The 12,253-nt window shown below is 43.5% G+C and overlaps 1 protein-coding gene across 5 annotated transcripts in view; it reads left to right on the top strand.

Annotated features, from left to right (window-relative positions):
* The window catches only part of FOXN2 (forkhead box N2), a 33,160-nt gene that overhangs the window by 15,532 nt on the left and 5,375 nt on the right, over nt 1-12,253 (top strand). For 4 of the 5 annotated variants that reach the window (XM_032683097.1, XM_032683100.1, XM_032683099.1 and 1 more), the window contains exons 3-5: nt 4,785-4,909; nt 9,152-9,216; nt 12,104-12,172. In XM_032683097.1, coding sequence (XP_032538988.1) covers nt 4,785-4,909; nt 9,152-9,216; nt 12,104-12,172 — 259 coding nt within the window. The remainder of the gene's footprint in view (nt 1-4,784; nt 4,910-9,151; nt 9,217-12,103; nt 12,173-12,253) is intronic. The other variant, XM_032683101.1, reaches the window with a different exon arrangement.

Below are 12,253 nucleotides of genomic sequence, written 5' to 3'. Positions count from 1 at the left end.
AATTCTAAAGAACAGAAACTGCATTTACAAAAAAAAAAACAAACAAAAAAGCCCCTCCTGAAACTTTGCCGAAGCTTCCCCATTTCCAGCAAACAGTAGTTAAATCTTAACCTTCTGCCCTGCTTAGAAAAGGACCAGATGAGGGTACTGCTCCAAATTCTTCCTGCAAAATAAGTCTGTGGCACAGAGCGTCACACACAGACTCCACGGGAGTTGATCTGATAGATGATGGAAATGCTGCAGACCCCTTTGTATGAGCTCCTCTGGTGCAAGCACCAGTGGCTTACAAACTTATTTCACTGGTTGTTGGTAACCTTGTGCTAGCCATACCTCTGGGTGCTTCCCCGAGAGGGCAACGTAATTTTGTGTTTTTTCCATTTTTTTCCTTTGTTAATGGCATTTTATATCTCAAAGGGAGCGCACAGTCAGTTTTCTTTTAGCCCCAGTGCCTGTGGAAGCAGAGAGATCCATGGCATGCTGTATTGGATGAGCATGGGTTTTTTTGTAATGTCAGGATAAGAATGGTTTTAAAGCCTTTCAAATGAATCTGGGCTCTTGTGTTGGAAGAGTGTAAATGTCTGATAGGAGGGGACAGTCTGTGACCCCCACATCTCTGGGCAGGCTGCTGTCTGACGGCTCCCTGGCTATTGCTGCTGGCTGTCAGCTATGAAATCATCTCTTGGAGGTCTGGCAGCAAGAGTAGGAAAAGTCTGTCCTCATCTTTGCTGTAATGCTGATATTTTGGTTTGGATTGAGAGTGCACATGGAAATGAATCTCCTGATTTTTCCCCACTTACCCCACTGAGCTGGCGCTGCAGGGCAGTTTCAGGACACTTAAACTGAATTCATTTGTGAAGAGTTGCTGCAGTAGCATGCTTACTGTGCCCTGATGGCTCTGGACGTTGTCCACAAGACCCTGCTGGAGCTTCCCTGCTGGGAAGTCTGTCCTTGCTTGGACAGCTGGAAAAAATTGTATGTTATGGTTTTCTTTTGATGATTTGAAGGGTGCTGAAGGGAAAGTAACTGGTTTGAGATGCCCTATGAGCCAGCACTGCAGTCTAGAGGAGGAACTTCTCATGCCATGGAAACAGGGTTGTATGTATGTCACATCTCTGCTAAAACACACATTACCTGTTCTGAATGCACATTGCACGAGGCTGCTGTATCTGAGTGGTTTGTCAAGATTTACCCCAGGTAACAGACAAGCTGAAATGCCCTTTCTTGTTAGAGCTGGGGTTGAGCACCTGTCTGCAGTCATCCAGGCACATGAGATTTCCAGTGGGTCTCTCATAAAGGTGGTTGGGAGGTGGGGCTGATGAACAGCAAGGGGATAATGCTGGAGCCAGTCTTAGGGACTCCTGCTTGCCCTCCAGTGTACCTGCTGTGGCCCTGGTGCCCCTGAAGATGTGGAGGTACAGCTGTAGGCTAGTGATCTTCAGAAGATACACCTAATGCTCTTTGCATCTTAAGCACTGTCGTGCTTCCCTGGGGTTGGGAAGAGAGGTGCCTACAGTGGGAAATGGAAATGGCTTTTTTTGAGGGAGCAGCATCTGCTGTAAAGCACAGGAGAAACTGAAGTGAAAAGCACTTCGGAGCTAGAAGCCCTGAAGAGCCTCCCTGCTCTTTTCTAGGCTTGGTTTTACAACTGTGGCATTGGGAATTATGCATTAATGTATACCACTGGGAAGAAAAGGTGTAAGGAGGCAGGAGTGGCATTCGCATCAAGCATCAATTTGGCAGGCCACTGCTTGCATGGATGTGGGTGGCCCTGCCACTGGCTCCTCTGCAGAATGGGGTGCAGGGCTTGAATATCTTCAGCAAAGCTCTCTGTCTTCTAGGTAAATATGTGGTTTCGAGTTTTTTTCTTTTAGTGTTTGTCTTTTTTCTTTTTCTTCTTTGACAAGTAATGGTGGTATGCAGTCTGTGTAGCTCTTCAAATATTTGGGCAAGGAGCGGGGTAGATCCCATCCAAAAGGCAGTAGAGATAGGAGAGAGATGCCTATTACCTGATAAAACTCTTGGTGAATATATGATATACCTTTGTGCACACAGACAGTATTTTCCAGTGGTTCACCTTGCTCCAGTGGAAGCAGCTGGTGAGCAGTGTCCATACCCAGTGGAGCTGGGGATGCTGCTCAGGGCTGAAGCTTATGGAGGGCTCTCTGCAGGACAGGGACATGTGTCTGCCTCTGCAGGGAGCCCGAGCCAGCAGCACCAGCTGGGTTGCTCTGCTGTGGTTGCTCCTTGGGCTTTACTTACTGGACTGGTGGTGGGGTGGTGATAAAGGGTAAGGCTGGATCATGGGAGGCATCTTGTTTCCAACGCGTTTTTCTATAATCCAGTCCCAAAATGCTGGGGGCTGGAAACTTACTGTCTTTACAAAATAGCTCCATTGCTTCAAAACATAGGGATTACTTTCTTTCCCTTGTTTTCGCCTAGATGAAGTCCCACAAGTCAAATTAGAAACATTGGAAAGATGCAAAAAAGATGATAGGCCAAAAAATAATCTCAGAACCATATGACTGCTCCACATGTCCTGAGATGCAGATTAAGAAGAGCCTGGTGACCTCATTGCACTGACTCTGGAGGGGTGTTTCTCTAGATCTTAAATGAAAGTTTCACCTACATTTCAACTAGCACATCAACACTCGCCTGACTGTTGATGTGAAATGGTAACCTCCAAAGGCAGTTTAGCATTTTAGAGCATCCTAGGACTAGTCTTTGCTAGGAGAAATAGCACAGTCTGTTTTGTCTTGTTTTAAAGCTGGATGTGTTAGTTCTCTGGAACTGCCAGCTCCAGTTGTGGCTGGCTTTCCCCTAAAACATTCAACTTAACTTCAGACCTGGGCTAGACTTCTACTGTGTCTTTGCTGGGCAGAGGGTGCAAACGAAGCAGTGCACAGGAGCAGCCCCATGGGCATCACCTCTTTTGCTCAATGTCTGCTTTTAGTATCTGTAATGGTGGGTGGAAGTGTGGCTTCACATTACATATAACCCACAGAAATCTCTGTTTTACTGCCTCTTACATTGGGTCAGTATCTGTATGGCTTCAGGGTGTGCCTGGTTCAGCTTGCAATACCCACCCAAAATCCTTGTTTTAAGTTGTCATGGCAGCAAGCTGGTGGGAATACCTGGCTGGGAAGGTGAAAGAGGGAAACTAATCCCCAGCAGCCGAACTGAATTAGGCATAAAACAAAAGTGCTCATCTAAAGTAGCAGATAAAACCCTGTGGAGCAGTGGTTTGCTGGTCAGGGGAGTTCCTGCTGTTCTCTGAGGGCCTCAAAGGTACCAAAAAGAGGGGGGGAAAAAAAGCCAGTTGGATAGGGGTTGGGATGCTGGGGAAAGGGGTCTGGTAGAGGTGCAGGAAAGGGATCAGGGTTTTAAGTGTCATCGAGATGACGGATTCAGCCAGTTGGGAGGATACTCCCTGTTAGTACTTAGGGTGGCTACATCATCCTCCCAGCCACCATGGCTGTTTAATAATTAAAAGTAAACTTCTTGATAGGTATCTTACAGGCTGTGCTCAGTTTTAGTATGAAAACATGAGTGTAAGAAAGATTCAGGTTAAAAAATAAATAACTCGGAGGGATGGGGCAGCTCAGATCTTTGTGAAAGGCAGTGACTTCAACTAAAATTATGGAGCTGCATCTCTTTCTCAGCTGGGGCTCTCTTCTCTGTTGATAGCAAGGTTTTTCCTCTTCTCCAGAAAAAAAAATATTACTTAAATAGATCCACTTACATGCTTCATGAGTCCTTTTCAGTCTTGAGTAAGTCATGGAGCATCCATCCATACAAGGGTATTATTGCCCCCTGTGGTTGTGGCAGGAGGAGGCCAGCTGTCCTCTGTGGGCTCACAAGAGGTGCTCCACGGAGCTTGGGTTTCTGCTCTGAAAATCAGCCCCCTCAGATCCTCTAAAAATTTCTCCCTGTTCAGGTGTAGAGCTGCCCCACCCTTCAGCCAGGTACATGATCATTTCTGTCATACCTGTTCTCCCGAAAAAATCCAGTGCTGCTACCTGCAGAGTTTTTAGCTGATCTATCAGGTTTTAGCTTTCCTATTTAATTTTCTTCACGTCTTCAAGAACTAACAGGCTCAAAAAAACAGGGGTTTTTTCTTTATTAAATAAATTTTTGAGGAAACGTTTGGGAGGGGCAAGAGGTGCTTAATCTTGCTTAGGTTTCAACATACCAAATTTAATATCAAGAGTGACTAGCACAGTGGTGCTTACACTGTTAGGTGCATCAAAAATACATTAATTAAGTTTTCAGATTTTGAAAATATGGGAAAATGCTGGGCATCCGGCAAGATCCTTTTACAGGATGCTGTAAAGTTAAATGAGTATGTGGCCATATTTAAGCAAAAGGAAGGGTGCTTAGATTTTTTACTTAGAAACCTATTAATGAAAAGACTGCTGATTAGTTTGTTGGTGCTTGGACAGATCCTTAAACTCACAGCTGTGTTTACCAAGTGTTAAAATAAGGTTTACAGCTTTCGGGGGACAAATGAGAATGGAAATGGGGCTTTGGAGAAGGGGCTTTGGAGATGCTATCCCAAGCTGCAAGATGGGTGCTTCCATAGTGTATAAGGACTGTTTTCTTAATTTGGGAGTGTGCACTTTCCATGCTGGTGGTGAAGCTGCCTGTGGATGTTGTACATCAGCTGTACTGGGGTGTATGCTTATGTACAGTCATTGCACTGTGCGGCAACTTGGGAGTATTAAATTAGAAAGGACTGTAACAGTCTGGCCCCAGGTTTTCTGATTTTCCATGCTTCTTTCTTGCAGGTGAATGGAAAAGGGTCGTTGTGGTGTGTTGACCCAAAATATAAACCTAATCTTGTCCAAGCACTGAAGAAACAGCCCTTTTCCTCAGCACTTGCATTTTATACTCCGCCGGCGTCACCACCAAGGTAGGTGAATTTTCCCATCCGAGCAGGGTGTGGGGTCACGTTTCTCCACCCAGCAGAGGAAATACCCACGTGGATGTTGCTGATCTGTTGTTACCATTTGCCACCCGAGAGAAGAATTTGAGTGGGGCTTAGGTGAGACCAGCTAGATGAGGTGGGGAGATTTCATGAGCTCGGGCTTGCCAGATAGCACATCTGAGGTGTGTGTCCCAAGTCGTCTCCTTAACTGTGGGAGAGTTTCAAAGAAGAAGGTCAGGGGTGTGCTGGGTGCTTACTGGTTAGCCCAATTTCTCCAAGGGGCAAGCAATCCCGGGAACTGGAGCAAAATCCTCCTTCAAGCACAGTTCACCAGGACTGAATCAAGTGTGCCTGGTGCTGTTGGCTTTGGAGGAGGTGAGTGTCTTCTTCTGTAAGTCACTTATCTGGTTATAAAATGTGTATACTCCATGCTATTGTCAAAAACAATCAACTTTTCTACAGTCAGAAGTGCTTAGAGAGGCTGGTCTGCGAGGGTTGTTTTTCTCCAAGACTGTTAAAAGGATTTTGCAGCAGGGATGGAAAAAACAGTCCTTGACATAAGTATACTCTGAGGTGGAGCGTGCAAGACTTCTGAAACCAGGGCTTCCTTACCAGCACATTTTAAGATCAGGCAATAGATCTGGGGGAATTTGAAGTCAATCTCATGGATCCTCAGTGGAGGAAGAGGAGCTGGGTCAGCCTGTAGAGGTGGGACAGAGAGGAGGAGCACAAAGCAGAGGAATGCATTGGGTGAGCTCAGTTCTTAGGTAGGCATGTGGCCGGTTTGTCTAGTTCAGCAAAGAATTTGGGTGAGATAAGAGATAATTGAGGTCTCTGTACATTGACCTATGCCTTAACCTTACTGCAAGGAGTTTCCTTAACAAACAGGAGGAACTGGGATTACTGGACTGGTAACATTGAGCAGGCCTTTCTCAGGGTCCAACAGGACATTGACTCTGGAGCTGGGAACCCATGCAAGCCTTAGCTGTCTGGCTGAAGATTTTTGTGTGGCAGGGGCTTTTCCAGTTGGGCTTGTAACCTACAGGATATAACCAGTGATCTCTAGTCTCTCTCCAAGCTAGGGCCATCTTGGGTTGGAACAAGCCAGGCAGAAGTATCCTGTTTTCCAGTTTCTGCTGGAGTGGGAGCAATACTAAAATAACCCCTGAAGCATTTACGTATTAAGAAATAGTCAGCTTGGAAAGTATGAGATGACTGGTGGTATTGCTTGGGTTTATGGGAATAAAGATTATTGAAATGACTGTAATCGGGCACTAGAGGATAATGCTTTTACAGGCTTTAGTGTTTCTATGTAAGGGCATAGACTTCTGTTTTTTTGGTACAACTCAAGTGAAAGTTTAGTCCTTGAAAGCTTTAATACCACGTCTGTGTTAACACAGTCAGACTTTAAAATGTAGAGAATAATGGAGACAGAGAGGGACCTCTGGATGTTGTTTCTCCAGCTGAGGCACAGAGGATCCAGACAGGGTCAGCCTAGGGTAGGGAGTTCAATTAAGCTTTTAGTATCTCCAAGGTCTTCAAGATTAGTCCAGCTGAAGTTATGTTGAAGTGTGGTTTACTTAGCTTGTCTAAATACAACATACTGAAATCAGGTGTAGGGAAGGAGAGATTTTATCTGAATGCTGAAGTACTTAGAAGATCGCGACTTTAATTTGAAGCTGTTGTTTTTGGTAACTTTTTTTTTCCTTCACTGAAGGACTAGTGACACTTGCCAACAATCACAATTACAAGGAAATCCTGGTTCTAATGAAGCCACATGGCAAAATTCCCACTGTCTTCAATACAGGAAGGGTTTTGCAGTGCTTGTATTTATGAGTACAAGAAAATAAGAAACGGCATTTTGAGATACCAGACTTATTTCTAATGAAAGCTAGTTTATTTTCCTTTAATAGTAAAAAAAACATTTATATGACTTTCCATCATGCACAGAAAACCAGGGTTTTTTTTTCCCCTTCCACGTTTAAAGATTCTTGGATTTGATTTAAATTCTGGCCTGATTTTGGGGAAGGGCCCTCAAGGGTCTGCCTTGTTGAAGAGAGAGAGAAAGCCCAGAGGTACAGCTGGAGAGACTCTGGAAGTACTGTCCAAATTTATCTACAGGGTGATCCTAAAATTCGACTGTGAGAGTCTCTAAATTTTTCTGTGGGAAGGCTAGTGTTCATAATTATTTTACAGTGTGTTTGTGGGGAGTATGCCTATCATTCAGCAGGATGTTAAAATAAAATTTAAGCTGTTACTTTGAGCAGAAGCTTTCCAGAACTGTAATCTGTGTCTAGTGACACTGAAATTTGTAGTACCATAGATGATTGGCATCCCTGATGCATTTTGTTTCTGCACAGCTTGTTCAACAAGTTGGTACAGAGCCCCTGGCTGCATTCTGTTTCTAGTACTATGTGTATTACAGCCCTGGGCTCTGGGGATGGCCAGAGTCCTCATCTTGCAGATACCTTATGCATAGCTTGTCTTAATCAATACTGGGCATTAATTTGCTCTGGGGAAGCTCCATGTGGATGTGATTCTTGAAGGATCTGAGCTTAGAACAAAAGGATGAAGATGTTTAGCATCTCTTTGTACACTGGACCTGTGGGCTGCAGAGCCAGCCTGTTGGGGTTGGACAATTGCTTTCCCTTTATTTTTAATTATTTTTTTTTCACCCCATTTTTACAGTTCCCTTTGTACTCCATTGCTGCTACAAGAAAACATACCAGACAGTGAACTCTAGTTTTCCACTTTTTCCCATTCAGCTGAGCTGGAACTTTTTCCCCTTGGTTACGACACTGGGAGGTGCTCAAATATTACTCTCCTTTTCAGTAGCTTTGGTTACCAGTGCCAGGCAGGCTGTGGTGCAGCAAGAGCTCCTTATGTAGCCCAGATGGTGCATTTCAAACCACCTTGCTTTGATTTTTTTTTTTCTTTTACACTGTAGCAGCCTTTGGAGCTGAGTTTGGTCAGCTGAGTTTGGGTAATGTGATGGCAAGTTGGAGCAGTGAGGCTATTAAATGGGTACCCTTGTTAACATCTGTGCAGGGTGGCTGAGATATGTACACCCTCAATAGCAGCCAGTCACCAGTGAAAAGCATTTTCTTCAAACTGCAATTTGAAGAGTGAAGATTTTAGTTTAAAAAAGGTATTTTTAAAGCTCAAGTAATTATTTGAGTTTTAATGAATGATCTAGACAAATAATTACAGTGTTAAACATTTAGCAACTTTATGATTTTGGGGGGTTTTGTGGCTGTGCCTAATTTTGGAAAACAGAGCTGCCTAAATATGATAAATGTAAAAGGTAAGCACACCTTAAGGATGAAAATCACCCCACTAATCCTGTGAGGTTTCCGTTACAGACTGGGCTTGAAAATTCTGCTCATCACCCTTCAAATTCTTCCAGCAACACTATAAAAGATGCACATTGCTACGTTTCATGCAATTTTAATAGTCTGTACTATTTTTGTTGTATTTATTTCTAACTGCTTGCTAGTATATTTATAGTGAACTGAATAATTAGGACTGGATGCATAGCAAAAAAAAAAAAACCAACCAAACATGCAAAAGCTTTGACTTGCCCTTTATTCTGTAGGGGATTTAATGGTGCTTTGCCAGGTGCAAAGCTGGTCTGATTATGAAAAAGCCCCGGATAGCATCACCAAAACAGCCAAGCTTCAGATAACTTTAAAATCATCAGGTATCTTGGTTTGGGGTTTTTTTTTTTTGTTGTTTTTGCCCAGCTTTTTGCACATTACCTTTCATTTTTGTTAATTGCCCTCTGCCGTTTGGAGGAGCAGGCAGACACAACTCCCCCTTACCTGTTGTGTTTTTCCTGGGCTCTGAGCATCCCTGTGTAAGTTGAAGTTTACTTCACACGTAGGTTTTACATACTAAAAAATACATGTTTTTCTTTAAAATCCAGCCTTTAGGCAACTACATAAAATCTGTAGAAGTCAGTATCTCTTGCCAACCAGATTTTTGCTTAGCTGTGTGTGTTTGGAGGTGTTTTCCAAATGCTGATGATGGCTTAAATAGTGCTACACAAACTATCAACCAAGTGTCAAGCCATTTACTGAGGACGATAGGAATTGCTTGCCCACCTCTGGCAATAGGATTGGTTTTGTTTTTTACCCTTCTGTGATCATAATATGGTGTCTACTACACTTTGTACAAATCATTTGCCTAAATTAGGGCTTGGCTTTGAGCTGTTGAATTTCTTTTCAGTAGGTCGTCGTCCCCTCACTACCTAACTTCAGTCCTTCAGCAGAACCATGGCCGAGCTCTCAAAGGTAAACATTTCTTCTTCCTTCACTCTGCTCCCCTGGCTTTAGTCACAAGCATGTACTGCAGCCCAGCTGATGTTGTCTACAGACCTGCTCTGAAGGGTCTCCTAGATGACAAAAAAACCCAGATGTAACACAGTGTATGCGTATTATATTAGCCACCTGTGTATTAATTTTAAATCCATGAGGTGAATTTCAAGGTGTAATTGGGGCCATCTTGTTCTTACAGCAAAGTATTCAGCACACGTATCACTCCCAAAAATGACCTACTTAAAGAATGAATAGTTCAGTAGAAAACAAATCTGAAAGCTACACATCTCTGTACTAGTTTTATTGGAGACCAAGAACTGAGAACCAAGGGCAGCAAATTTTAATGTATAAAACTTGTGGGATGTGGCCACAAAAGTTGAATCTAAACAGAAAGTGAGCATGTGTTGTATAGGAGTGTTGTTAAAGCTCTTTCAAAAAGGACAGTGAAAGGCCACCGACAGAGTGGGTCTGTGAGCAAGCACAGCAGACACTCAGCTCCCTGGTTTTGATAGCATGGTAGGCTTAGAGGGGAGAAGGTTGCTTTGGGCACAAAACCAGCAGCTTTGGCTAGGCAGCAAAGCCAAGGCTTTTTAGAGACGAATCAGGTGCCTGGCCCACAGATGATAATCACCGTGCATCCAGATGGAGGTTTATGGTTGTACATGAGTGGCAAGGAAGCTTCCTTGGCTGGCTGGCTGCTGCAAGGCTGCTAGATCTGGGATTCTTAGGGCTCGTTAGAGAACACAAGAAATCCCCCTCCTCTTAATGATTTTGCTGGTGTGTCCTGTGACAGGTATGGAGATTGCCAGCCTGATGCTAACTGTTCCAATTAGCTACACCAGAGGTGCCAAAATAATGATTTGTGTCTGTTATCATTTAATTTCTGCATCTCGGGGAACCTGCTCAGCATTTCTCTGCCGTTAGAGGGAAGCCATTAATGTTCCTGGGGTCACATAGGGCAGCTCTTGTGCACATGAAAGAATTCCTTGTAATAAGGTGCTTCCTCAGCTGTTCTGTTGGGGAAGCATAAATTTGGGAAATACTGCTCTGTTGAGGAGAGCAATCGCAAATGAAGCCAAAGCAACTTAACAGTGACACAGAGTACTGCTAAGAAGTCACTGCAGAAATGTCTCTCCTCTTTCTTTGGGAGTATTAAGGTGCAGAATACTCTTTGCAGGTAGTAATCCCATGTTGCATTAATGCCTCCAATTACTTGCCATTTTAACAAGTGGTGCTTATGTACCAACATCAGATGATAAAACAAAATGTCTGTGATAGCAAGTAAGGAATGGAAGTATTTCACTTTCTGATTACACTAGTGGAGCAAATTAACTCTTTGTGGGGTTTTTTTCCACTTCTTTTTTTTGGTTGGATGCATGTGACCTATAAATTCAGGGGCTCTATTTCTGCCAAAGAAAGGCAAAACGGAATAAAAAAAATAATCTCATGAGTACAATGGGATAGACCTTAAAGTAAAAGGTTTAAAATGAAAGGGTTTAAAATGAAAGACTTTGAAAACAAGGGGGGAATGCATATGTTTTATAACCTGTACTGGAAACAGCAGGTCAGTCCCCTTTCTATGTTGATGCAATATCCCAAGGTGTCATGTTCTTCAGATTTCTCCTTGACCAGGGATGAAGGTAGGGACAGTTGTCAAGATAAGGAAGCCACGCTGATGACTCTGAAGTCCCCTCCCCTCAAATTCAGTAATATAGTTAATGCCTGTAATGTAGGGGGAAAACAAATGCCATCAGAAATGATGTTGCCGATGTTTCACTTTAACAGTTCCCACCCAGGTTCCAGTTCAGCAGAACTGAGAGCCTGTTCTGCTTGCTGCTGGTCCCTTCCAGCACAATATTTTCCAGCTCCTCTTCTCCACTCCCCGCTCATACACATGTGCATACCGACATACGCCTCAAATGTGATCCTTTGTTCTCAGACACCAAGGCTCTTGTGAGAGCTCACTGTCTCTTTGTTCTTCTTTTGCCTGGTTAGTCCACCATATATATTTCTGTCCTGTATAAGGAGTATTCATCATCCATTGCTGAAGTGAGCCAAGGAAGACCTTGGATTTCCTCTTTCTTAAAGTGCATGAGCATATCCTGAAATGAGTGGGAAAGGTGTGCTTGTTTCTTTTCCTTTTCACCTGATTCTGGTTAGAAATGTCACTCTTTGCCTTAATATCCTCCAGGTGCCTTTCAGAGATGTAAGCAATCCACTCTGGGCAGCAAAGGATGGCATTTTACAGCAGCGCTTGTCACCCCAGCTGACAGTGCTGCAGTTCACCTCAGCCTTTTTATGTGCCTATTTATTATTTAGATCCCCCTGCTTTCTAGATCAAGCAGTTCAGTGCCCTTTCCCCCCTCGTATTCTCAATTTCTTCCGTTTGACTTATTAGTGTGAAAAATACTGCTGGGGGAGGGAGGTGTTCTGAATTAGTGCTGGGTTAACAGGCACGGTTGTTCTCAGCCTTGCACATTCACCTAGCCAGGGTATGAAGCTGCTGAGATGCTTTGCTGTGCCATGTGTCTAATCTCTCTCTCTCAACTGGTACAAACAAAAGGCACTTGTTAAGTATAGCAACAGCATTGTCACATGAATGTCTAATTATGTCACTGATTCTTGGCTTCGGTAAGTGCAACGTGAGAATTCAGCTTTTGAACGGCACAGTTAAGGTATGAGACTGATCTGTAACAGTGTTGTGATGTACAAGTCATGCTTGGTCTGAGTTTGTACATTCCCTCTGCCCCCACTTTTTATTGTAGGCCAGTATAGGCGGATATATATGTTCTTTGTATGTTTTAGGGACCTCATCTTGTCAGGCTCACCTGAGATCTAACATTTTGCTGCTTCTGCTTTACAGAATCTGATATTGATGCTGCTACTGCAATGATGCTGTTAAATACTTCCATTCAGCAAGGGATATTGGACTGTAAGCATAAGCTATTTTACTCTGTTTCTCTTCTCTACTCAGTAGCTAAAAGCTTTCTCTATAAAATTTCAGGAAACAAGT

Source organism: Chiroxiphia lanceolata, chromosome 3 (genome assembly GCF_009829145.1).
Source record: "Chiroxiphia lanceolata isolate bChiLan1 chromosome 3, bChiLan1.pri, whole genome shotgun sequence".
Taxonomy (NCBI): domain Eukaryota; kingdom Metazoa; phylum Chordata; class Aves; order Passeriformes; family Pipridae; genus Chiroxiphia; species Chiroxiphia lanceolata.
The sequence above is the reverse complement of the archived record's forward strand: the minus strand, read 5'-3'. Positions and strand labels throughout refer to the sequence as shown.